The sequence below is a fragment of the Phyllopteryx taeniolatus genome, chromosome 8, assembly GCF_024500385.1.
Source record: "Phyllopteryx taeniolatus isolate TA_2022b chromosome 8, UOR_Ptae_1.2, whole genome shotgun sequence".
Classification (NCBI taxonomy): domain Eukaryota; kingdom Metazoa; phylum Chordata; class Actinopteri; order Syngnathiformes; family Syngnathidae; genus Phyllopteryx; species Phyllopteryx taeniolatus.
In genome coordinates, this window is record NC_084509.1 from 25,255,926 (window position 1) to 25,280,772 (window position 24,847).

Consider the following 24,847-nt stretch of genomic DNA (forward strand, 5'->3'; position numbering starts at 1 on the left):
CTGAATTCTTGAAATTTTTGCAGATTTATTAAAAAGGAAAAAACTGAAATATCTCACAGCCATAAGTATTCAGACCCTCTGCTCAGTATTTAGTAGAAGCACCCGTTTGAGCTAATACAGCCATGAGTCTTTTTGGCAATGAAGCAACAAGTTTTTCACAACTGGATTTGTGGATCCTCTGCCATTCCTCCTTGCAGATCCTCTCCAGTTCTGTCAGGTTGGATGGTGAAGATTGGTGGACAGCCATTTTCAGGTCTCTCCAGAGATGTTCAATTGGGTTTAAGTCAGGGCTCTGGCTGTGACATTTAAGAACAGTCACAGTGTTGTTCTGAAGCCTCTCCTTCATTATTTTAGCTGTGTGCTTAGGGTCATTGTCTTGTTAGAAGGTGAACCTTTGGCCCAGTCTGAGGTCTTGAGCATTCTGGAGAAGGTTTTCGTCCAGGATATCCCTGTACTTGGCCGCATTCATCTTTCCTTTGATTGCAACCAGTCGTCCTGTCCCTGCAGCTGAAAAACACTCCCACAGCAACATGCTGCCACCACCATGCTTCACTGTTGGGACTGTATTGGACAGGTGATGAGCAGTGCCTGTTTTCTCCACACATACCGCTTAGAATTAAGGCCAAAAAGTTCTATCTTGGTCTCATCAGACCAGATAATCTTATTTCGCACCATCTTGGAGTCCTTCAAGTGTTTTTTAATTTTTTATTTTTTTTTTATTTTTTTATTTTTTTTTAGCAAACTTCCATCGGGCCACTCTGCCATAAAGCCATGATTGGTGGAAGGCTGCAGTGATGGTTGACTTTCTCAGTGACGGTCAAAACCCAGGTGCAATAATGACAAATAAAGAAAATCAAATATTTGGATTTTTATTACATCGGATCATAATTATCTTTATTCACCAAGTGTTAAACATCAACCAAAAAATTTTCAGATATTGGTATTGTACACAATCTTTTATCATTATCTTGTCACTGTGTTATCAATAGATTTTAAAAGAATGCATTATTTATTTTCTTTCTTTTCCAAGTGATCAGGCAGATTTTTTTTCTGTAAAATGTATCGTAATAAAAGTCGATCTTCAAAATTTTCAAGTAAGAATACATCAGTGGTTAAGAGATCTTAAACAATGGGAAATGATGATACACAAGCAGAATTGTATTTGAAAGTACAGTACAGCAATGAAAATGCATGATCTAGAAGTAGGAATAATTTAAATAATTTTAGAAATTGAGCTAAGAGGCTTAACTGTCTTTTGTGCTTCATGCGCTGCAAGTATGTGTCAGTGAGCCATTTACTTTATTTTCATTTCAGCATACACTACCATAATCTATGTGCGAATAAAGTAATATTGTAAAAGTGATTTTCTATAGAAAGGTGAAAGTACTTACAGTCCAATATTGACATATCATTACATAACTACTACAAGATCTTTTTGAAAGGAATCACATGGGTATCAATGGCAAGAAAGTGCCAGATTTGATTTAAAAAATAAAATAAAAATAAAATAATGACAGCTTCCAGGAACCCACCATACAATAAAAACAAAACGATGTTTTGAGTCACTGACAAGACTTAACATTTTACATTTTTCCAGAGAGCAAAAAAATGCTTTCCTACATCTTATGAGAGGAAACGTCAATACGGTTCTGAACCCTGAAAAGATACACTGATCCAAATACACATTTTTACTCTTACCTCTTGGTTAGTCAGTGTGATGTTAGGCAGCGAAGATGGAAGTACATGATGAAGAGGTAAGACCCTAGGGGAAGTTGCTGGAGAAGAAGCTCAGTGGTTGGTTCTCATTGGTGGGCAGAGTGGAACGGTAGCCCTCAAAGTTTCGTGGGATGCTGCCACTGGTTGAACCTGAGCTGTTGCTGAGGGTCTCGATGCTGCCCTCTCTTTGCAGCTCTGTAGGAAGATGGAAAATTGATTCATTACTTGAGGGACCTGCCTATCTAAAGCTCCTTTCACACTGCCAGTCAAAGCCTGCTTTTTGACACCTCTTTGCCACGTCGCTGTTCTGTGTGAAAGGTACCGACACGGAATGGAGTCTTAAAGTAGACACATGCATTTCCTGCTTCTGGTGTAGTCTCAAAAGTGAGACAGCAGCTGTGTGAAAGGGGATGAGGGAAAGGTGGGTGTGTTTAACACCCAAGACTCACTTCTCCTGCCCAGTTGTGTTGAAACAGTGCACTACACATTTAGTTATCGAAATGCGGCATTCCACGTCGTGAATATGTACACCAACACGAAAATGTCCCACTTTGTCGGGTCTGTTTGAAAGGCAAAGGTAAATAAATGCTAGGCCTACTGTTACTTCTCTCATGTGCCAATTTTGCATAAACTGTGTGTTAAGGGGATATTGTTTCAGTGTCAGTTGCCAACCAAGGAAGCATTTTGGGTTACAAGCTACATTTTTTTTTTTATACAAAAGCCTCTATTTAAAGTAAAACCCTGCTATTCGCAGGTATAGGGACTGAGCCTTGCCCATCCATCCATTTTCTACCGCTTATCCGAGGTAGGGTCGCGGGGGCAGTAGCTTTAGCAGGGACGCCCAGACTTCCCTCTCCCCAGCCACTTCATCCAGGTCTTCCGGGGGGATCCCGAGGCGTTCCCAGGCCAGCCGAAGGACGTAGTCTCTCCAGCGTGTCCTGGGTCGTCCCAGGGGTCTCCTCCCGGTGGGACGTGCCCGGAACCCGGAACACCTCACCATGGAGGTATCCGGGAGGCATGCGAACCAGATGCCCCAGCCACCTCATCTGGCTCCTCTTGATGTGGAGGAGCAGCGGCTCTACTCAAAGATCCACCCGGATGACCGAGCTTCTCACCCTATCTCTAAGGGAGAGCCCGGACACCCTGCGGAGAAAACTCATTTCGGCCGCTTGTATCCGGGATCTTGTTCTTTCGGTCACGACCCATAGCTCGTGACCATAGGTGAGGGTAGGAACGTAGATCGACCGGTAAATTGAGAGCTTCGCCTTTCGGCTTAGCTCCTTCTTTACCACAATGGACCGATACTAAGTCCGCAGCACTGCAGAGGCTGCACCGATCCGCCTGTCGATCTCCCGTTCCATTCTTCCCTCAGTCGTGAACAAGACCCCAAGATACTTGAACTCCTCCACTTGGGGCAGGATCTCATCCCCGACCTGGAGAGGGCACGCCACCCTTTTCCGACTGAGGACCATGGTCTCAGATTTGAAGGTGCTGATTCTCATCCCAGCCACTTCACACTCAGATGCGAACTGCTCCAGTGAGAGTTGGAGGTCACGGGTTGATGAAGCCAACAGAACCACATCATTGGCAAAAAGCAGAGATGCAATACTGAAGCCACCTAACCGGACCCCCTCTACGCCTCGGCTGCGCCTTGAAATTCTGTCCATAAAAGTTATGAACAGAATCGGTGACAAAGTGCAGCCTTGGCAGAGTCCAACCCTCACCGGAAACGAGTCTGACATACTGCCGGATATGCATACCAAACTCTATGGGGTACCGAATCAGGGGATTCGGTACCCCATACTCCCGAACCACCCCCCACAGGATTCCCCAAGGGACACGGTCGAACGCATTCTCCAAGTCCACAAAAAACATGTATACTGGTTGGGCAAACTCCCATGCAACCTCGAGGACCCTGTCGAGGGTGTAGAGCTGGTCCACTGTTCCACGGCCAGGACGAAAACCACACTGCTCCTCCTGAATCTGAGATTTGACTTCGCGACGGACCCTCCTCTCCAGCACCCCTGAATTGACCTTACCAGGGAGGCTGAGGAGTGTGATCCCCCTGTAGTTGGAACACACCCTCCGGTCCCCCTTCTTAAAAAGGGGGACCACCACCCCATTCTGCCAACCACTGTCCCCGATGTCTACGCGATGTTGCAGAGGCATGTTAACCAGGACAGCCATACAACATCCAGAGCCTTGAGGAACTCCGGGCAAATCTTATCCACACCCGGGGCCTTGCCACCGAGGAGCTTTTTAACCACCTCGGTGACCTCAACCCCAGAGATAGGAGAGCCCGCCTCAGAGAACCCACACTCTGTTCTCTCATGGGAAGGCGTGTCGGTGGACTTGAGGAGGTCTTCAAAGTATTCTCCCCACCGACTCACAACATCCCGAGTCGAGGTCAGCAGCGCCCCATCCGCACTATACACAGTGTTGATGGTGCACTGCTTCCGCCTCCTGAGACGTCGGATGGTGGACCAGAATTTCCTTGAAGCCGTCCGGAAGTCTTTCTCCATGGCCTCACCGAACTCCTCCCATGCCCGATTTTTTGCTTCAGTGACCACCAAAGCTGCATTGCGCTTGGCCAAAAAAGCCCGATAGGACTCCTTCTTCAGCTTGACGGCAGCCCTAACCGTTGGTGTCCACCAACGGGTTCGGGGATTTCCGCCACGACAGGCGCCGACCACCTTACGGCCACAGCTCTGGTCGACCGCCTCAGCAATGGAGGCGTCGGAACATGGTCCACTCGGAGTCGATGTCCCCTGCCTCCCCCGGAACATGAGCAAAGTTCTGTCGGAGGTGGGCGTTGAAACTCCTTCTGACAGGGGATTCCGCCAGACGTTCCCAGCAGACCCTCACAATACGTTTGGGCCTGCCACGTCGGACCGGCATCTTCCCCCACCATGGGAGCCAACTCACCACCAGGTGGTGATCGGTTGACAGCTCCGCCCCTCTCTTCACCCGAGTGTCCAAGACATTGCCTTGCCCGAATAGCACAAAAAATAAATAAGAAAAGAGTAATTTACGGCTCCCATAAAAAATATTTATAATTAATAGCAGAGGTCGACGTAACAAAGTACTTCATAAACACGAAGTACTTTGTTATTGCACTTAAGTAGATTTTTCAGGTGTCTGTACTTTACTTGAGTATTTATTTTTCTGGCGACTTTTTACTTTTACTCCTTACTTTTTAAACACAAAGATACAGTGGGTACGGAAAGTATTCAGACCCCCTTAAATTTTTCCACTCTTTGTTTTATTCCAGCCATTTGCGAAAATCATTTAAGTTCATTTTTTTCCTCATTAATGTACACACAGCACCCCATATTGACAGAAAAAATGGAATTGTTGAAATTTTTGAAGATTTATTAAAAAACAAAACAGAAATATCACACAGCCATAAAAGTATTCAAACCCTTTGCTGTGACACTCATATATTTAACTCGGGTGCTGTCTATTTCTTCTGATCATCCTGGAGATGGTTCTACACCCTCATTGGAGTCCAGTTGTGCTTGATTAAACTGATTGGACTTGATTAGGAAAGCCACACACCTGTCTATATAAGACCTTACAGCTCACAGTGCATGTCAGAGCAAATGAGAATCATGAGGTCAAAGGAACTGCCTGAAGAGCTCAGAGACAGAATTGTGGCAAGGCACAAATCTGGCCAAGGTTACAAAACGATTTCTGCTGGGGACAACAATTTTTCTTCTTCCGCCTCTTGTCCGGAGAAAGACCATCCCCACCGACCAACTGATCTACCATCGTGAGTACAGCACAACAAGCATTGCTAGAATGTACAATATTAGTGCCTAATCATTTTAGGGAAATTTCTAGATTCACACAAAATCCCAACTTTGCTCTCTCTCTCTCTCTCTCTCTCTCTCTCTCTCTCTCATTCGGACTGAACGCATTAAACGCTCAACTTTAAACTTTTGTCCAGCAACACACGGTCCTATCTTCCCACTTCCTTCCCAACAGAGTTGGCCCAGGCACTCAAAAGGGTAGTTCGGAGCGCTGTCAGGATGCCCTGCGGCAGGATGCCCTGCAACAGGGAAGGGTCCGATGGATCCTCGCCACCTCGTGGTGAGAGGAGGGGCTTCCTGGCTGAGCCAGTCTTGGGCAAATTGGTCGAATGAGCGCGCTCAAACAAAGGGGGGCTCCGGCCATTATGCGCAGCCAAAAAGAGGGTGCCTCCCCCCCGTGGCACAAGGGAAGATAGACTGCCTCTTATTGTTACTTTTCCATCCTAGGATTATTTTGTGGTTTAAAACCAGTGGGATATAATATTCATTGTTGGATTTAAGATAACGAGACATAGTTTCCAGTTTTGCATTGTCACACACACATCCTCTTTAATCCCTCTCATGAATGTTTCAATGTTTTCAATTGTATGTGGTTGTTGAACACTGTAATATTTGCAATGTGGCATTTGTGTGGGGTGAAACATCTCATCCGGTTCAGTTGACAAACAGATTTGACATCAAACATTCAAATTTGCAGAAATACAATCACAAGTGGCGCTGTTGTGATGGTAACACTGGGGGCGTTCATGCAAAGTTCTTAAAATATCATAAAACATTCAAATTCAGTGAAGATTGTGATTAGTTCTTCCAGCGATGATTAGTTCCACCGCCTGTGGATGTCGCTAGTGCTCCATCGATTGTCCCAGACATTAGAACCAAATGCCTTAATGAATTGCATTTCAAAGGACAAATGGTCTTTTGAACTTTATCTTGCCATGCGGGATGAGCGGATTTTCAAGCTTTTTGGGGGGGTATCTTGAGCCCTGGACACCCATGGGGGTCTCCTGATGACTGGGAGCACAGGTTTCTGTGGTATCTGCTAATTAACTTAAGTGAGGAGTCAGGATGCCTCATCTCCGCTTTGATGACCTCCTTCGGGCTTGCTGGTAATTCATTTAGCGTCTGTGTGAGAAAAACCAGGGATCCTTGTGGTTGCCTTTCACCCCGGGGTTGGGGGTCACGGTGCCATCGGTGAGGGCATGTTCGTTACAAAATATTCTATAAAATTCCACTCCTTGTTGTGTTTTGTGTGTTTTGAGTTTAATAACGACGCCTCTGTAATCTAGGACTCATACAATTTCATACAATGTAGCAACCTTTCGATTATGAGACTGAAAAGGTTTGTCGTCGCTTTTCCTAAAATCTATACAAATAAAAAGTGACATGGTGCCCTTTACGAGACAAAATTAGTTTGATTTAACTTTAAAAACGTAAATCGGACTAACCCGGAAGTGAACGCAAGCCTTCAACTTCGACGAATTTAATTCTTAAATAAATTAACTTTTATCCAAACGCCAAAACACTAGCTAGTTGACGTCTGGATTTCTGGCAGTAAATTACGTCACGGTTGAGCATTGACATATATTTCCAACACATTTGCCCACTGCCAAAACAAAACCATATAAAAATCCCCAACTGAAAATCGCCATACTTTGCTCATTTTCGACTAGTATCAGTAAACTGAATATTAATATATCTTGATTTAACTTCAAATGACTATATGAACTATATTGACTATATTGACTTATGTAACAATGAACTAAAAGATACAAGCCTCCCTCCAAGAAGACAATAACTAATCAATTTTTAAAGGATACAGAAGTTGAACTGGTCTTCTTAACACTGTCTTGTCTGATGTGTGCACAGCACAGGATCTCTCTTCCCTAAACAGTGCCTTGATAATACCAGTTTTCCAAATATGGCGCGATGTATTGTCATCTCCGATGAACAGCAGGCTGCCTTCCTTAAGAGGTGTAGAAGACGCTGGCGCTATTTCCATCTCCGGGTTAGCTCTTCTTGGCTGGAGTTATAGGTTTGTTTTCCAGCATCAGCCAAATCCTCTGCTGTCAACTCTCCTTGTTTCTTTTCACTTGAACGACTGTTGTGAATGAATCCTTTGATCTAGGCTGTAGTCTGGAATACAGTTCTCATCTTACTGTAATTCTCCAACTTCAATAAGGACTGTGGTAGAGAATCTGTGTTATTCAGTTGCACTGTAACATGACTTGATCTGAGTTCAGCCTTTACATCATCTTCATACAACTCTTCATCCTTCAGCATTGGCAGCGTCGCTTGACTCAGAAATGGTGGTCCTGACCACCAGAGCTCCTTGTCTTTTAGTTTTAACGCTGTTTGACCCCTTGTGGTGAGCTGTGCTGGGTTGATTCTTCCACTACAATGAGACCGACTTTCTGGCGTGGTCAATGACTGAATTTCCATCACTCTGTTTGCAACAAACTGTTTCCACTTGGTTGCTGAGCTGCAAATCCACTCTAGTACAATCATAGAATCCGTCCACATGTGGATCTGGTTCGGCTGCATGTCCGTTGCGCTAAGCCACTCGTTTCGCATTCTTGCAGCAGTCAGAGCCCCCATTAGTTCGAGACGTGGAAGAGTAAACTATCTTCAGATGTACAACCTTGCATGTACACCACTGCACTGTAGGCCTTTTGGCTTGCGACACTGAACACATGTAGAACATGGTTTTCTTCTTTTTGCAAATACTCAGTGCCATTCCATCTGGGAATGTTGATCTTATGAATCTGGAGGAGTTCTATACACTCACTTTTGCCACCTTTGAGAAAGATCATCTGGAAGCTTCTCATCCCATCCAATGTCATATATCCTGGAAGACACATTTCACTCTTTCGGTGAACGGTGTTAAGAATCCCAGTGGGTCAAATATTTTAGCTGATGATTGCAGGACACGTCACTTTGTGTTCTCATTGTCTTTGAAGATTTTTACATGATGTTCCATGTCAAATACAAAGTCGTCAGTCCTTGGTCTCCACACATCTTCAACACGGCCGTGTGCTTCAGCTTCCAGAGGGAATTCTCTTGCTGCCACTCAAGTTCGGGGGAATTTGTGGCCCATTTACAGATATTGATTCAAGCAGTGGACTTGATTTCCTTTACACTTGTGATTAATCTTAAAAAATAATCTTCAACACTGCTTGAACTGGCAATCAACATATAGGGAATTCTTCCGGACGTTAAATGTCTGTGGATGACTTGCTTCATATTTTTCCAGGTGCTTCCATATTGGGGCTGCCCGTTGAAATGGACTCGATGATACACCAAACACGTCATTCTGAGAGTGAATAACTTGGTTTCTTCTCTTTTACAATTGGTATTTGAAGGAATGCTTTCGTGATGTCTGCCATGAATGCAATGGGGTTGTGCCTGAATCTGACTAAGACATTTAATAGATCTGGGTTCAGGTTTGGTCTGGTGAGCTGACGACCGTTGAGGCCGTCCTCATGTGCAGAAGCATAAAAAACAACTCTCAACTTGGTTGTTGCCTTGTCATCGCTGATCACAGCATGGTGAGGAAAGTAGTATGTGCCCTTTTTTTCCACAGTCTCTTTTTATTTTGTGTGCTCAATGTAGTGTCAGCACAGTGTTCTGATTTTTGACTTGTGCTTTCACAAAATAAGCATTCTTGGGGAGCGTTAGTGCTACTGGTGTGGAGCGCTGCTCTATTTCCGGCTTATAGTTGGACTGGATAGATGGATGAGACTCTTTGTTAAAACTTCCTGCTTTAGTCAAATGCATAGCACTCTCTGCTTTCAACTTCTCGCTGTAGGAAAGTTATGAGCTCTGGAACAGTAATTTCCTATCCCAAACTAATTTCATGGGTATAAGCAAGCCCAAGGTCATCAGGCATCATTTGTAGTAATGTGGGCACAACAAACCACCCTGTGTGTCAGAAACTACACCCAATGACTCCAAACCTCTAATTTGGACTTTCCACTCATCGTAAAGCTGTCTTAATGCAACAATATCAATAGGTTTCTTCACTGGTGTCAACTCCAGCAATATTGCCATGTATGCACTCACATTCATGGCTTTTCTTCCAAAGCTCTTCTTAAGCATGTCAATGGCAGCGTCTTAATTGCCCTCTGTTATCTTCAATTCTGCAATTGCTCTTGTTGCGGGCACAGTCAAATATGACTTAAGATAGGTGAGCTTTTCTGTTTAACTTAGTGCACTATTGTTCTGGATGGCAGTCTCAAACTAATCCGAAACTTCCTGCCACATTGCAATTTCTCCATTGTATTTATTTATGTACAACTTAGGTAACTTCACTGATGGCCTACTGGGCTGTCTGATTGTATGTGTACTCAGGCCTGTGACTTCACTCAGCCGCAGCGTGGTCCGTTCGCTTGCAGTATATTCCCTCATTTCTATTAGCCTTGCTGCACAAGCTTTCCACAGACTAACGTTGTGATAGCCCACAGTTTTCATTATGTCAGCTTCCAGCTCGTCCATTGGAATCTCCTCTTCAATATCCTTCTCCAATTCATGAAGACTTGTCTCTTGACTTCCAACCTTGGCAGCAGGTCCCGTAAGCGATGACATTTCACGTTCTCTTTACCTGCTTCCTCTTCTCTTTAACTGCTTCCTCTTCTATTGTACGTAGTACCTTCATTGCAGAGGCTCTTTGTTTCATTCTTTGCAAGTGCTCTGCCATTATGTTCCGTCCAATGTGTTACCTAACACCTATCGAAAAGTCCGTATCCACATTTACTTTCTTCTGTCCCAGGTTTTGGCACCAAAATGTGGAGACTAGTTGTTAGCTTCTTATAAACAAATGGGCAGAAGTCCCCCAGTTACTTTTCTTTCTCTCCTTTACTCCAACTTTTCATAACAAATACAACTACGTCACGTTTGCTCTCAATTGATCTCTACTCTCACAAGACTTTTCTATCCATGTAGCAAGTGTGTCTTCCTTATCTTCATCTTCTTCGCACAAACTGCACATCAATGTCCTACATGAAACGCTGGTGCCACCTAGCGGCAGAATAATCATATTCATGTTTATCTCAATAAAGTCAATGTATCAATGTTTTATACTCTTTTCAAACGAATATTCATATTAGGGGTGTCCCGATCCGATCTTTGAGATTGGAAATCGGTCTGATGTCAGCAAAAAAATAAAAAATTAAAAAAATAAAAGTATTGGATCAGATCGGACTGGATCTAAAATCTCCGATTTTAACACTCCTATACAAGCAGTCCATTCCATTATTCACTCCAGCACTTTTATCCAGCAGCGCCCGGATGGTATGCAGATACCACGTGATCACAACTATACATATAGTAGCAAGGAGTAAGAGTGAATGTTGCTTGCTTAAATTTCAGCATTCATGGTGCCTTCACAGATGTGTAAGTTACTCATGCCATTGGCACTAACACAGCCCCATACCATCACAGATGCTGGCTTTTGAACTTTGCGTCCATAACAGTCCGGTTCTTTTCCTGTTTGGCCCGGAGGACACAACGTCCACAATTTCCAAAAGCAATTTGAAATGTGGACTCGTCGGACCACAGAACACTTTTCCACTTTGCATTAGTCCATCTTAGATGAGCTAGGGCCCAGAGAAGCCGGCGGCGTTTCTGGGTGTTGTTGATAAATGGCTTTTGCTTTGCAAGTAGAGTTTCAAGTTGCACTTACGGATGTAGCGCCGAACTGTATTTACTGACACTGGTTTTCTGAAGTGTTCCTGTGGTGATATCCTTTACACGTTGATGTCAGTTTTTTATGCAGTGCCGCCTGAGGGATCGAAGGTCACGGGCATTCAATGTTGATTTTCCATGCAGTGATTTCTCCAGATCTGAACCTTTTGATGATATTATGGACTGTAGATGATGAAATCCCTAAATTCCTTGCAATTGTACGTTGAGGAACATTGTCCTTAAACTGTTCGACTATTTTCTCACGCACTTGTTCACAAAGAGGTGAACCTCGCCCCATCTTTGCTTGTGAATGATTGAGCAATTCAGGGAAGCTCCTTTTCTACCCAATCATGGCACCCACCTGTTCCCAATTAGCCTGTTCACCTGTGGGATGTTCCAAACACGTGTTTGATGAGCATTCCTCAACTTTCTCAGTCTTTTTTGCCACCTGTCCCAGCTTTTTTTTATAACGTGTTACAGCCATAAAATTCTAAGTTAATGATTATTTGCTAAAAACAATAAAGTTTATCAGTTTGAACATTAAATATATTTTCTTTGTCGTGTATTTAATTAAATATAGGTTGAACATGATTTGGAAATCATTGTATTCTGTTTTTATTTATGTTTAACACAACGTCCCAACTTCATTGGAATTGGGGTTGTAGTTTAAAATCATGAGTCAAGGGAGGTGAGCGAATACTTTTGGCATTATATTATTATTATGGCATTATGTATTTTTGATTCATAAAAATATCCATCCAGCCATCCATTTTCTGAGCCGCTTCTCCTCACTCGGGTCGCGGGCGTGCTGGAGCCAATCCAAGCTATCATCGGGCAGGAGGCGGGGTACACCCTGAACTGGTTGCCAGCCATTCGCAGGGCACATACAAACAAACAACCATTCGTACTCACATTCACACCTACGGGCAATTTAGAGTTGTCAATTAACCTACAATGCATGTTTTGGGGATGTGGGAGGAAACCGGAGTCCCTGGAGAAAACCTAAGCAGGCACGGGGAGAACATGCAAACTCCACACAGGAGGGGCCGGGGATTGAACCCCGATCCTCAGAACTGTGAGGCAGACGCTATAACGAGTCGTCCACCATGCCGCTTCATAAAAACAATTAAAATAATAATACAAAATATTCAAGACAATTAATTTTCTTAAGTCAATGTATACTGAACCAAAAACTGTCACCACAAATCCGAGATACGAACCGAACTGGGGATTTTGTGAACCGTTCCACCCTTGTCATCTAACTGTATTGACTTTATCTGTCAATCAGTTCTTTGTCACTTCACTCTTCCATGAACCTGCACGACCCTGTGTGTTTGTATGTCTTCATTGAAGGATGTCTGAAGAGTGAGCTAAAGAAACGCAAAACCCATGGTCCACAAGAGACACATCCATAAGCACATAGAGTAGTGATGCTAACATGTGAAGACATGTATAAACACAACTTCCTTCTGTATTCAGACAACTCTCTCTCTCTCTCTCTCTCTCTCTCTCTCACACACGCTCACCCTCTCCCTCTTGCGCTCTCTCACACACGCACCAATGGCAAACACTCACACACACACTTTTCATTTTTCCCTCTAGGCAAAACAGGCAGAGTGGCAGAGTGGAGTCTTGGATAAATGATACAATGATATCCAGGCTTGACTTGTCTGTAGAGTTGAAAAGATAAAGGGGAGGAGGGGTAAGTGGTAGTGGCTCTGGATTCAAGTGAACACAAGAGTTATTCATTGTCTCACAGTCGCTGCACATTATAGTCAAACTCTTGCCTCGCAGAGAAGAACAAAAAGTGAGAGCGAATGAGAGCAAAGTAGGGGGGTCATGAAGGTGAAGTGTTGTGCTGAGGGACGGATAATATGGCCACACTCTGCTTTCACACCCGTTGTATAGAGATATACCTTCCGTACCCTTTTCTATTAATTAACTTTGTTCTTGGCTTCATTTCCTTAGTCTCCTCTTTGGGTTTCTTTTATCAATCTGTCACGGGCTGTCTGTTGAGGGGCTTTCATGAAGTGCACTCATTTTCTCTGTCTCTCACTTTCTTCTCTCTCTTTGGTGAAAGCAAAGGGACAACATGGCCCTCTGGGTATAAAATGAAGAACTAATAGTTTTGAGTTTGTCAAGTGTGTGTGCGTGCGTGTGTGCGTGCGTGTGTGTGTGTGTGTGAGCACGTGCACACACGTAACTGGGACAGCAAAGTTGTGGGACAGCAAATGAAAAATTGCTATTTTATTATTTTCAATGTGCAGTCAACTTATTTTGGTTTATGTTATCCATACATTCATTCATTTTCTCAACCGCATTACATTTCTATACCTCATTACAGTCGGATGATGGAAAGGAGGTGGACATTCTGCTTATCTACACTTTGATTTAGAGGTCTTTACCATCATAGTGCTCCTCCACAGTGTTCTAGGTCACCTCAAGATTGTTTTAGTTGAAATGGAAGTGACAGTATCCATGACATTTGAAATTTTCCAGGTGAATTCATCCAAAAGGTCATAAACAATCTCAGCATTCACTTGTGACAAAGCTACGATCACCATAAACTTAAGAGTTGGTACTCTCATTTATGTACCGTTTCTCAATAGACAGAGGTTGTCTGAAATTTTGGGAAAAGCTGTAATTCAAAGAACACACGAAAATTGTCAGAAATAGCCATATCAAAAATGTCAACTGATACACTATCAACATCCGTCAAGATGACCAGGTCTAAGATGTGACCTTGAGTGTGGGTTTGACTTTATATATTGAGAGAGAGCCAATGTGTCCAGTAAAGCAGAGAGTTCTTTAGAATTTTACTTTCCATGTTATTGTCAACACGAATGTTAAAGTCCCCTGTTATCACAAAATAATTATAGTCACTACAGCTAACTGACAGCCGTCCTGAAAAATCCTCCATACATTTTCCATTTTGTCTCGGAGGTCTATAAATTATTAAAACAATAAAATTTGGATCACCTTTTCCAAAAAACAGATATTCAAAAGAGCTAAAAATCACCCAGTGTAATTTCTTTACACTGACATAATGATTGCTAAAAATAGCAACAATACCACTGCCTTTTTTCATTTTCAACACTTCCATCCATCCATCTATCCATCCATCCATTTTCTGAGCCGCTTCTCCTCTCTAGAGTCGCGGGCGTTCTGGGGCCTATCCCAGCTATCATCGGGCAGGAGGTGGGGTACACCCTGAACTGGTTGCCAGCCAATCGCAGGGCACATAGAAACAAACAACCATTCGCACTCACATTCACACCTACGGGCAATTTAGAGTTGTCAATTAACCTACCATGCATGTTTTTGGGATGTGGGAGGAAACCGGAGTGCCCACACAGGCACGGGGAGAACATGCAAACTCCACAGAGGCGGGGCCGGGGATTGAACCCCGGTCCTCAGAACTGTGAGGCAGACGCTCTAACCAGTCGTTCACCGTGCCGCCTTTTCAACACTTGTTAATATTATTAAAATTTTCTGGTGTTGCCTCATTTAAAATGGTATTACAGCTACTTTCTGTTAACCTCATTTCAGTTAGTAGTAAAAACTCATAGGTCGTAATGAAGTCATTAATCAACGTTGATTTGTTACCAAGTGACCTGATATTGAGTAGAGCTTGTCTCGCAGAAATAACTGGAGACAATGGTTTGTTAGATTCACATTTTATCCTCACTAAGCTTGTAACTCTACTTTCTTTGTGCAATATTTCTTTGGCCAACTTTCTGTCCTTTATAATTACAGGGATGAAAAACGCCTGCTCTCCATAGGGGTCTCACTGGAGATCTGGAAAAGAATGTTGTTTGTATCTGATTTTCAGCAGTGACCCCGCACATATCAGTCCAATTTGGAGTTTAGATTATTCATGTGTGGAGGGGGGCCCCTTCGCATCTTAGTGGATGTTGGTTTAATCAGAATCAGAATCATCTATATTTGCCAAGTATGTCAAAAACACACAAGAAATTTCTCTCAGGTAGTTGGAGCCACTCTAGTACGACAACAGACAGCCATGTGACAGAAAATAATTTTGAGAAATAAAAACATAAAAACACTACGGAGAGTCACTGAGCAATGAAAGGTTAACAGTAATGTTGTAATGTCGATATATTATTATTTTATTTTTTTACAGTTGTGCAAATGATGTAGAGTCCTCTAGCAATTTAGAGCAGCTTCAAAAGACTAATAGCGCAATAGTCTGGTACAGTGACCATTGTGCAAATGGCGCAGATACTTTTCAAGCACATGAGTGGTCAGTGTTTGTCAACAACCGATATGCAAATAGTGCAGAGTGGCGAGACTACTACAGTGAGTGGTGACCAGGATGTGGAGGGTCTAAGCGGATTTTGCATGCCTTTGTCTTAGTCCTTGCAGTGTGCAAGTCCTCAAGAGTGAACCAATAATTTTTTCGGCAGACTTGATTGTCCGTTGCAGTCAGAGTTTGTCCTTTTTTGTGGCAGCACCAAACCAGAATGTGATGGATGGACACAGGACTGATTCGATGAGTGCTATGTAGAACTGCCTCAACACTTGCTTTCTCAGAAGCTTCTGCTGGGCATTTTTGAGGATGGAGGAGATATTGGTTTCCCAATTCAGGTCCTGAGAGACTGTAATTCCCAGGAACTTGAAGGTCTCGACGGTTGACACAGAGCAGTTGGACAGCGTGAGGGGCAGCTGTGGTGAAGGATGTTTCCTTAAGTCCACGATCATCTCTACCATCTTGAGCGTCTTCAGCTCCAGGTTGTGTCGGCCGCACCACAGCTCGAGCCATTCCACTTCCTGTCAATATGCAGACTTGTCACCGTCTTTGATGAGGCCGATGACAGTGGTATCGTCTGCAAACTTTGGGAATTTGACAGCCGGGTGTGTTGAGGTGCAGTCGTTCGTGTTGAGAGAGAAGAGCAGCGGATAGAGGACACATCCTTGGGGCGCCCGGGGGCAGTTGGTGCGTGGAGATGAGGTGGTGTCCCCCAGCCTCACCTGCTATGTTCTGCCTGTCGGGAAGCTGCAGGCGAGACGCTGAGCTGGAGAAGCTTGGAGGAGATGATTCGGGGATGATGGTGTTGAACGCAGAGCAGCAGTGCACAAACAGGATCCTCGCGTAGAACCCGGCACTGTTGAGGTGTTCTCGGATGAAGTGCAGTCCCATGTTGACTGCATCATCCACAGACCTGTTTGCTCGGTAGGCAAACTGCAGGGGGTCCAGCAGGGAACCTGTGAAGCTCTTTAGGTGGTCCAGCATGAGGCGTTCAAAGGACTTTATGACCACAGATGTCAGGGCAACAGGCATGTAGTCATTCATAAAAGAGGATGGTACCTCACACAGTTCCAAAGATCTATTGAAGATGTGTGTGAAGACTTGACCGAGCTGGTCTGCGCATACTTTAAGGCAGGATGGGGACACATGGTCTGGGCCTGCCGCTTTGTTAATCTTTTTTTGTATGAAGATACGTCTCACATCCTGCTCATGGAAGGTCAATGCAGAATTGGCAGTAAGAGGTGTGATGGTGGTCGGTGGTGCGGCTGGGTGGGTGTGGTGTGTGAAAGTGTCCTTTTCAAATCTACAGTAGGTGTTCAAGTCGCCAGCTAGTACTTTATTGTTCTCTGCTTGGGAGGATCGTCACTTGTAGTTGTAGTAGAGCGATTGTAATCTACGCCAGACTGACTTAGAGTTGTTTAGCAGTAAACTGTTTTTCCAGCTTTTCTCCATAATTTCTCTTTGCGATGTTAATCGAGTCCGAGTGGACCATGTTTCGCGCCTCCATTGCTGAGGCGGCCGACCGGAGCTGTGGCCGTAAGGTGGTCGATGCCTGTTGTGGCAGCAATCCCCGAGCCCGTGAAGTTGAAGAAGGAGCCCTATCGGGCCTTTTTGGCCTGTGGAACTCCTGAGGCACCTGATGGGTACCGGCTGGCCAAGCGGAATGCAGCTTTGGTGGTCACTGAAGCAAAAACCCGGGTATGGGAGGAGTTTGGTGAGGCCATGGAGAAAGACTTCCGGACGGCTTCGAGGAAATTCCAGTCCACCATCCGGCCTCTCAGGAGGGGGAAGCAGTGCACCACCAACACTGTGTATAGGGGGATATGTAAAGAACAATGGGAAATCGTGTGTGGCTGGACTCAAAATGTGAGTGTGAAAATAGTTGACTCATAGTGAGTGTGTCTAGAGTAAAGTTGGGACTCGTGTGAGCTCGCTAACTTCAACACAGACTACTATGCACCAATTTGTATATTCTAGTACTCACCCCAATGTTTTAGATCGTATCATTGTGAAATGTCCACTTATGAAAACCTCAGCATCCAAACGTTGCGCTTTTGTTAGAGAGCAATGAAATCTCATTTAAGTACCTCTGATTACTGCTTGACAACATCCAGGGCCCCTGTTTGTACAATGACACAGTTGGGTGCTCATTTGTGATCTCCATTATTGTTTTTTTTTTTTAGATACAGATCAGACACCATATCGTTGGTAAATCACACTATTTTGGTATTATTCTCACTGCTAAAACATTTCACATCCTTGACAGCTCCATCACCAACTTAACGTTTGGGGTGACATATTTTCTTTCTTTCTTTCTTTCTCTTTCTTTCTCTTTCTTTCTCTCTTTCTTTCTTTCTTTCTTTCTTTCTTTCTTTCTTTCTTTCTTTCTTTCTTTCTTTCTTTTTCGTTTCATAGATTTCAGTGGTGGTGGGGGATGAGCATTCTTGTCAGGGTATTGTAAAAGTGTCTCAAATCCTTATACTAGCAACCCTAGTTTATTAAAAATTGATCAATTGGAAATGCAACTGTGTCTGGCTGTCAGCATCAAAGGTATGTGTGCAGATTTATTTTTGCCTATTACACTGCCTCGGAAAAGTAGTCCACCATCTGTCGCTAACCTACCATTCACTAGCTAGCTGCTAGCCGCTAATGCTGGCGAACTAGCGCCATTGTCTACCATATAATCAATGACAGCATAATGAATTAGCAATTTTTTTGCTGTATTAAATTAATGATTGAACATGATTTCGAGATGGTGTTGTGCTGATGTTTGTGGGAACAGTTTATGATGGTAATATAAACCGCGGTCAGGTCACCATCCAGTCAAGGAGTCGAGGTCGGCCCACCGTCACGGTGATTGTTCGTGCCAGAAGCCACCAACGAGCTGCAATGTACAATTTCTCAATAAAAGCTGAACAAGTCATTGATGTCCAATGTGTTATAGGTGGGGCTTTTATTTTGAAGTTGGCCTCCGCAATGCGCTCTCGGCATCCGGTGTGTTGCTGTTTTGCTTAGTATGAACAATCGTTGTGGCGGCTAGTTGGACTGCAACTTTTTGACTAGAGGCAGAAGTTGATTAAATGACGGCGTGAACCCAAACCTTCTAGAATATTGTTGAAACCATCATGAAATCAACCCGTAGTTCTGCTAGTTATCGAAGCATACACCAGAGGTGCCCGATATCCCGATTTCCAGGTTTGGTCATGTGATGTTCCTGAGGGCGCTTGCAACATTAATTCCAGTCGAACAGAAGATTGCCCAAAATGGCTGCCCCCTGAAATAGGTGAAAATTGATGAATTGATCTCTTTAATTCTTATTCCACAAATGCAATATTAATCAGAATACCGTGTTTAGACTAGTAGGAGCACATCCAACATAATTTTGGCCAAATTTATTCCACGTTTCCTTCCCGTTTAATATATCCTACAAAATATTGTCTCCTTGAACCAGCCGTAGTATGATTTTTTTTCTGTGCCCATTAATTACAAAATTACTGAATATAGGATAACAATATGGTTTTGACCGCATTCCAGTGCATTCTTAATTACTGTAGGAATCTACAGTACGTCACCATTATTGGTACCCTTGATTTTGTGTACAACATCCTTCAAAATGAATTTAAATACTACGAATAATAAATGCAGTATGATTTTTCAAATAATTTATGTATTTTTTGTTTTCACATTTTTTTCAAGTGCAGGTTGTTGTCTGCCTTTCACCTATTGTCATGATGAATCTGAAAAACTCATGACCTCCAAAACCAAGCCGTCTGACAGTGGGTAACACATTTTGCTCTAAAACCCCTTGGTAATCCTCTAATATCAAGCTTCCTTTGATACGTTCAAGGTCCCCACTTCTAGAGGAGGCAAACTAGCTCTACATTATGCCTCTTTCACCATGCTTAACTGGGTGTTTTTCTTTCCTTTTAGGGTTTATTTTGTTGGTATAAACAAAACTCCGTATTTTGAGCTTCATTTGTCCACAGAACTTATTCCCAGATGAGCTTTAGTTTGTCTGGGTGCGCTGACAAAAATCATGTGGGCCAAAAATGGTGGCCAGAACTGTAGTTGTAAAGCTTCCCCATACAGCATCACGGAAAATACAAAAAAAAAGTTACACAAAAACAAAAAAACTATAGAAAGAAAAAAAAAAAACACGTTAAAATATTACATGTAATGTTGAAACTGTGGGAGTGGTCTACTCTCAAAATGGCATCTATATAATTGTTGGGTCGCCACTAATAAATTAAATCTTGTAAGCAACATTACAACATTGGATTCAATTTAATTTATGCTTGGGTGTGTTTTAGTCATCATTATCTTTCTCTCTCATCAGTCTCACTCTACTTCTGTTCTTGTGCTCTTTCCCTCCATCCTGTCATTTCTATATGTGAGTATTACCTGCATAGTCTGGTGGAATTTGGTCTCAGTCAGTGTGAGAGCCCTATTTCAGTGACTAGTGGCTTTGTTTACCCTTTCTGTGTATGTGCTCGTGCATATGTTTGTGCTGAAGGAAAATGTTGCGGAAAGACAGGCCAGCACAGTGGTTAACGGTCTCACGCTCCGAATTTTTGCTGGTTTGGTCTTTTGCTGTTTTAATGTTCACCTTGTTTATCTGTGCTAAATGAGTTCTACCACAGCCCCATAACACTGTACATCAGTGGTCCCCAACCTTTTTTCGGCCATCGACTGGTTCATTGAAGTACATATTTTTTTGAAGACCGGCAACCATCCGACAGGGTGGGAGGATTTGGGTGCTGACGGATGGGCCCGATCGGAAGCTAATCACCGACAGGGGAGGATGGAGGCGGTGGCAGTGTCCCGATCGAAAGCTAAACATCGATGGGGTGGGGTGAGGGGTGCCCTGTCTTCTGTTCCACTATAGAAAAAAAATACATACACACATATATTATTTTTTTCGAGCTAATTGTGCAGCCCGGTACCAAATGGCAGCAACAGCACAGTGGTTGGGGACTATTGCTGTACATTATGTTAATTGAAGACTCTACAAATTGGTGCATAGTAGTCTGAGTTGGCCATATTTGTACGGTGAGTATGACATGTCCATAGCTGGGTTTACAACCCTGATTCTAATGAAGTTGGGAAGTTGTGTAAAACATAAATAAAAACAGAATACAATGATTTGCAAATCATGTTCAACCTATATGTAATTGAATACATTACAAAGACAAAATATTTAATGTTCAAACTGATAAACTTTATTGTTTTTAGCAAATAATCATTAACTTAGAATTTTATGGCTGCAATACGTTCCAAAAAAGCTGAGACAAGGTGGCAAAAAAGACTGAGAAGGTTGAGGAATGCTCATCAAACACCTGTTTGGAACATCTCACAGGTGATCAGACTAATTGAGAACAGGTGGGTGCCAAGATTGGGTAGAAAAGGAGCTTCCCTGAATTGCTCAGTCAGTCACAAGCAAAGATGGGGCAAGGTTCACCTCTTTGTGAACAAGTGCGTGAGAAAATAGTTGAAAAGTTTAAGGACAATGTTCCTCAACGTACAATTGCAAGGAATTTAGGTATTTCATCATCCATAATATCATCAAAAGGTTCAGAGAATCTGGAGAAATCACTGCATGTAAGCGGGAAGGCCGAAAATCAACAATGAATGCACGTGACCTTCGATCCCTTCGGCGGCACTGCATCAAAAACGACATCAATGTGTAAAGGATATCACAACATGGGCTCAGGAACACTTCAGAAAACCAATGTCAGTAAGTACAGTTCGGCACTATATCCGTAAGTGCAACTTAAAATCTGCTATGCAAAGCAAAAGCCATTTATAAACAACACCCAGAAACGCAGCCGGCTTCTCTGGGCCCGAGCTCATCTCAGATGGACTGATGAAAATTGGAAAAGTATTCTGTGGTCCGACAAGTCCACATTTCAAATTGTTTTTGGAAATTGTGGACGTCGTGTCCTCCGGGCCAAAGAGGAAAAGAACCATCCGGACTGTTATGGACTCAAAGTTCAAAAGCCAGCATCTGTGATGGTATGGGGCTGTGTTAGTGCCAATGGCATGGGTAATTTACACATCTGTGAAGTCACCATTAATGCTGAAAGGTACATACAGGTTTTGGTGAAACATATGCTGCCATCCAAGCAACGTCTTTTTCATGGACGCCCCTGCTTATTTCAGCAAGACAATGCCAAACCACATTCTGCACGTGTTACAACAGCGTGGCTTCGTTGTAAAAGAGTGCGAGTACTAGACTGGCCTGCCTGCAGTCCACACCTGTCTCCCATTGAAAATGTGTGGCGCATTTTGAAACGTAAAATAGGACAACGGAGACCCCGGACTGTGGAACAACTGAAGTTGTACATCAAGCAAGAATGGGAAAGAATTCCACCTACAAAGCTTCAACAATTAGTGTCCTCAGTTCCCAAACGTTTATTGAATGTTAAAAGAAATGTGATGTAACACAGTGGTAAACATGACCCTGTCCCAGCTTTTTTGGAACGTGTTGCAGCCAAAAAATTCCAAGTTAATGATTATTTGCTAAAAACAATAAAATTTATCAGTTTGAACATTAAATATCTTGTCTTTGCAGTGTATTCAATTAAATATAGGTTGAACATGATTTGCAAATCATTGTATTGTTTTTATTTATGTTTAACACAACGTCCCAACTTCATTGGAATTTGGATTGTACATGCAGACTTTTATTTTTTTATTATTCCGATTGAATTCATTCTGATAGAAGATCTCTGTTCAACTGTTTACAAGTAAGGTGATCTATTCCGATCGGGCGTTTACATGTGCACGGAATTTATTTATTTATTTTTTCAACCTGTCCTGGTTGGCTACCTGTCCTGTTTAGCTGCTAGGTCAAGCAGACTGGAGAATCTATACCCCTGATGCCAAAACAGTTTTACTTTGATTTTTGCAGATGACATTGTGATCTGCAGGCTTTCAGGCTTGGGGAGCAGATGGAGGAACAATTAGAAAGATGAAGGCATATATTGGAAAAAAGAGGAATGAAGATTAGCCGAAGTCAGACAGAATATAAGTTTATGAATGAGAAGGGTGGAGGGGAAAGAGTGAGGGTATCGGGAGAAGAGCTAGGGTGGAGGACTTTAAATACTTGGGGTCAACAGTCCAGAGCAATGGTGAGTGTGGAATAAATTGGTCTAAGCAGGTTGGAACGGGTGGAGGAAGGTATCAGGTTTGTTATGTGACAGAAGTCTCTGCTAGGATGAAGGGCAAAGTTTATAAAACAGTGGTGCGGTCAGCCATGATGTACGCATTAGAGACAGTGGCACTGAAGAAAGAACAGGAAGCAGAGTTGGAGGTGGCGGAAATGAAGAAGTTGAGGTTTGCTCTCGGTGTGACCAGGTTGGATAAAATTTGATATGAGCTCATCAGAGGGACAGTCAAGGTTCGATGTTTTGGAGACAAAGTTAGAGAGAGCAGACTTCGATGGTTTGGACACATCCAGAGGAGAGATAGTGACTATACTGGTAGAAGGTTGATGAGGATGGAGCTGCCAGGCAAGAGAGCTAGAGAAAGACCAAAGAGAATGTTGATAGATGTAGTGATGGAAGACATGAGGGCAGTTGGTGGAGAATGGTGTCTGAGGAGAATGCAGGAGATAGGCTTACATGGAAATGGATGACACACTGTGGCGATCCCTAACTGAACAAGCCGAAATGAAAAGAAGAAGAAGAATTACTTGAGGTTTTTCACTATTGGCGGCATGGCTCTGCCCATATCCCCCGCAAGTCACAGGAGTTGATGGTATTTGCTCAGATTATGAAGGCACATGTGGCAAATTGATTGACAATAACTAAGTGACAATTTTCACATTATTGTCTCTTCAGTACAAGTATTGCTCAACATTGACAGAGACACATAAACAAGTGTGGTCTTGAAATTACATGAAACAAATTCATTCAATAAATACTTTTAATATACAGTACTCTACACTAGCACTATAAGGAGGAATTAATTATTTACTTTCATGATACAATATAGTGAAAGGGGGACAAGAAAAAGGGAGTGTCTAACATCGCATCTAATGGGGAATAAACAGGGAGGGGGTTCTGGCTGGCTTGACGGTAAAAAGAATGATGAAATGATGGGGACTAACTTAACAATGAGGTTACATCTTAGCAGAGAGAAGGGAGAAATGAATAGAGTTGGCGTGAGGTAGGGGCTGGGGATGATGCTAAATCTATTAGGTCCTTGTGACCTGCCGTTCGGCGCGTAAAAAACAGACACATTGACTCAGGCACACAGATCAGAGAGAGCACTGCCTCTTCCTAAATGAGTTAACCATTTGGACTAGCAGGGCCACTGCGTCTCTGTTACTCACACACAAATATGCAGGCAGGAAGCTTCAAAGTAAAGTAGTGTGAGTGAAGACATGTCAGACCCAAGCACACAAACTTTCTGTTGTAGAATGAGTATACTGCTGAGGGTAATCTATCCAAGGGTCTCAACCACCGCGTCGCGGACCGATACTGGAAAGCAAGCCATTTGGTACCAGGCCGCATAAAGACACAGAAGAAAAAAATGTTTTTCTTTTTTTGGAGCTTGACTATGATGCCCCACCATGCTATGGAACGCAAGACGAGACCAGCCGGCTCATTGAAGGGAAAAACATGTGCAGGTCTTCCACTCAATGGAACTACAGTACAGTCATAATTGTGCGTGTATACAGTGCCCAGATTAACTGCCAGGAATATTGTCGATGCATGTTCTGTTTTTGTATGAGTACGAGTATCTTGATGGTTTTTTTTTATAGTTCATACTTGGAAGATATTTTCGTTTGGTAGATCTGTTGTAACATACTTATTTACTTTTTAAACAATGTCCCATTAAAAATGAGAATTTGTGGGATGAGCTACACAACTGATATGTGCTTTGTGCCATGTGTCAAATCTTCACTGCATATGCCAAACAGCTAATTCTGTTGCTAATGGCACTTGAGGTTTCCCCCAGGTTCATCCCTACCTGTGAGCATGGGTCTGCCTAAAGTGGTCACATCCCACATCTCAATAACGCTTGTGTGAAAGAGTCACTTCAAGCTGGTTTTCTGCTGTTGGCAGCATTATTTCAAGAGAGCCCTGATACCATCTTGAAACTGAGGATAAGCGGTACGGAAGCTGAATGAATGAATAAATGAATGAATATTAAATAAATAAACAAATAATTTAAAAAAAGAGAATACCACACCGACCAACCGCAACAGGTGGACCAGCCAGTGACGGTCCGACCTTGCTCGGCTTGTGTGTCGATGAAGAACGCAGCTCTCTGCGAGAACTAAAGACACATGGATCATTGACATTTCAAATGCAACTTGCAGCCCTGGCTCTGCTCTCCAGCCCATCGTTTCTCCTGGCTCGGAGTC

At 43.2% G+C, this 24,847-nt stretch overlaps 1 protein-coding gene across 4 annotated transcripts in view; it reads right to left on the minus strand.

Moving 5' to 3' along the window:
- Positions 1-853: 853 nt before the first annotated feature.
- bcas3 (BCAS3 microtubule associated cell migration factor) overlaps positions 854-24,847 on the minus strand; it is a 403,546-nt gene continuing 379,552 nt past the window's right edge. For all 4 annotated transcript variants that reach the window (XM_061781698.1, XM_061781697.1, XM_061781693.1 and 1 more), the window contains one exon: positions 854-1,911. In XM_061781698.1, coding sequence (XP_061637682.1) covers positions 1,763-1,911 — 149 coding nt within the window. In that variant the 3' untranslated portion in view covers positions 854-1,762. The remainder of the gene's footprint in view (positions 1,912-24,847) is intronic.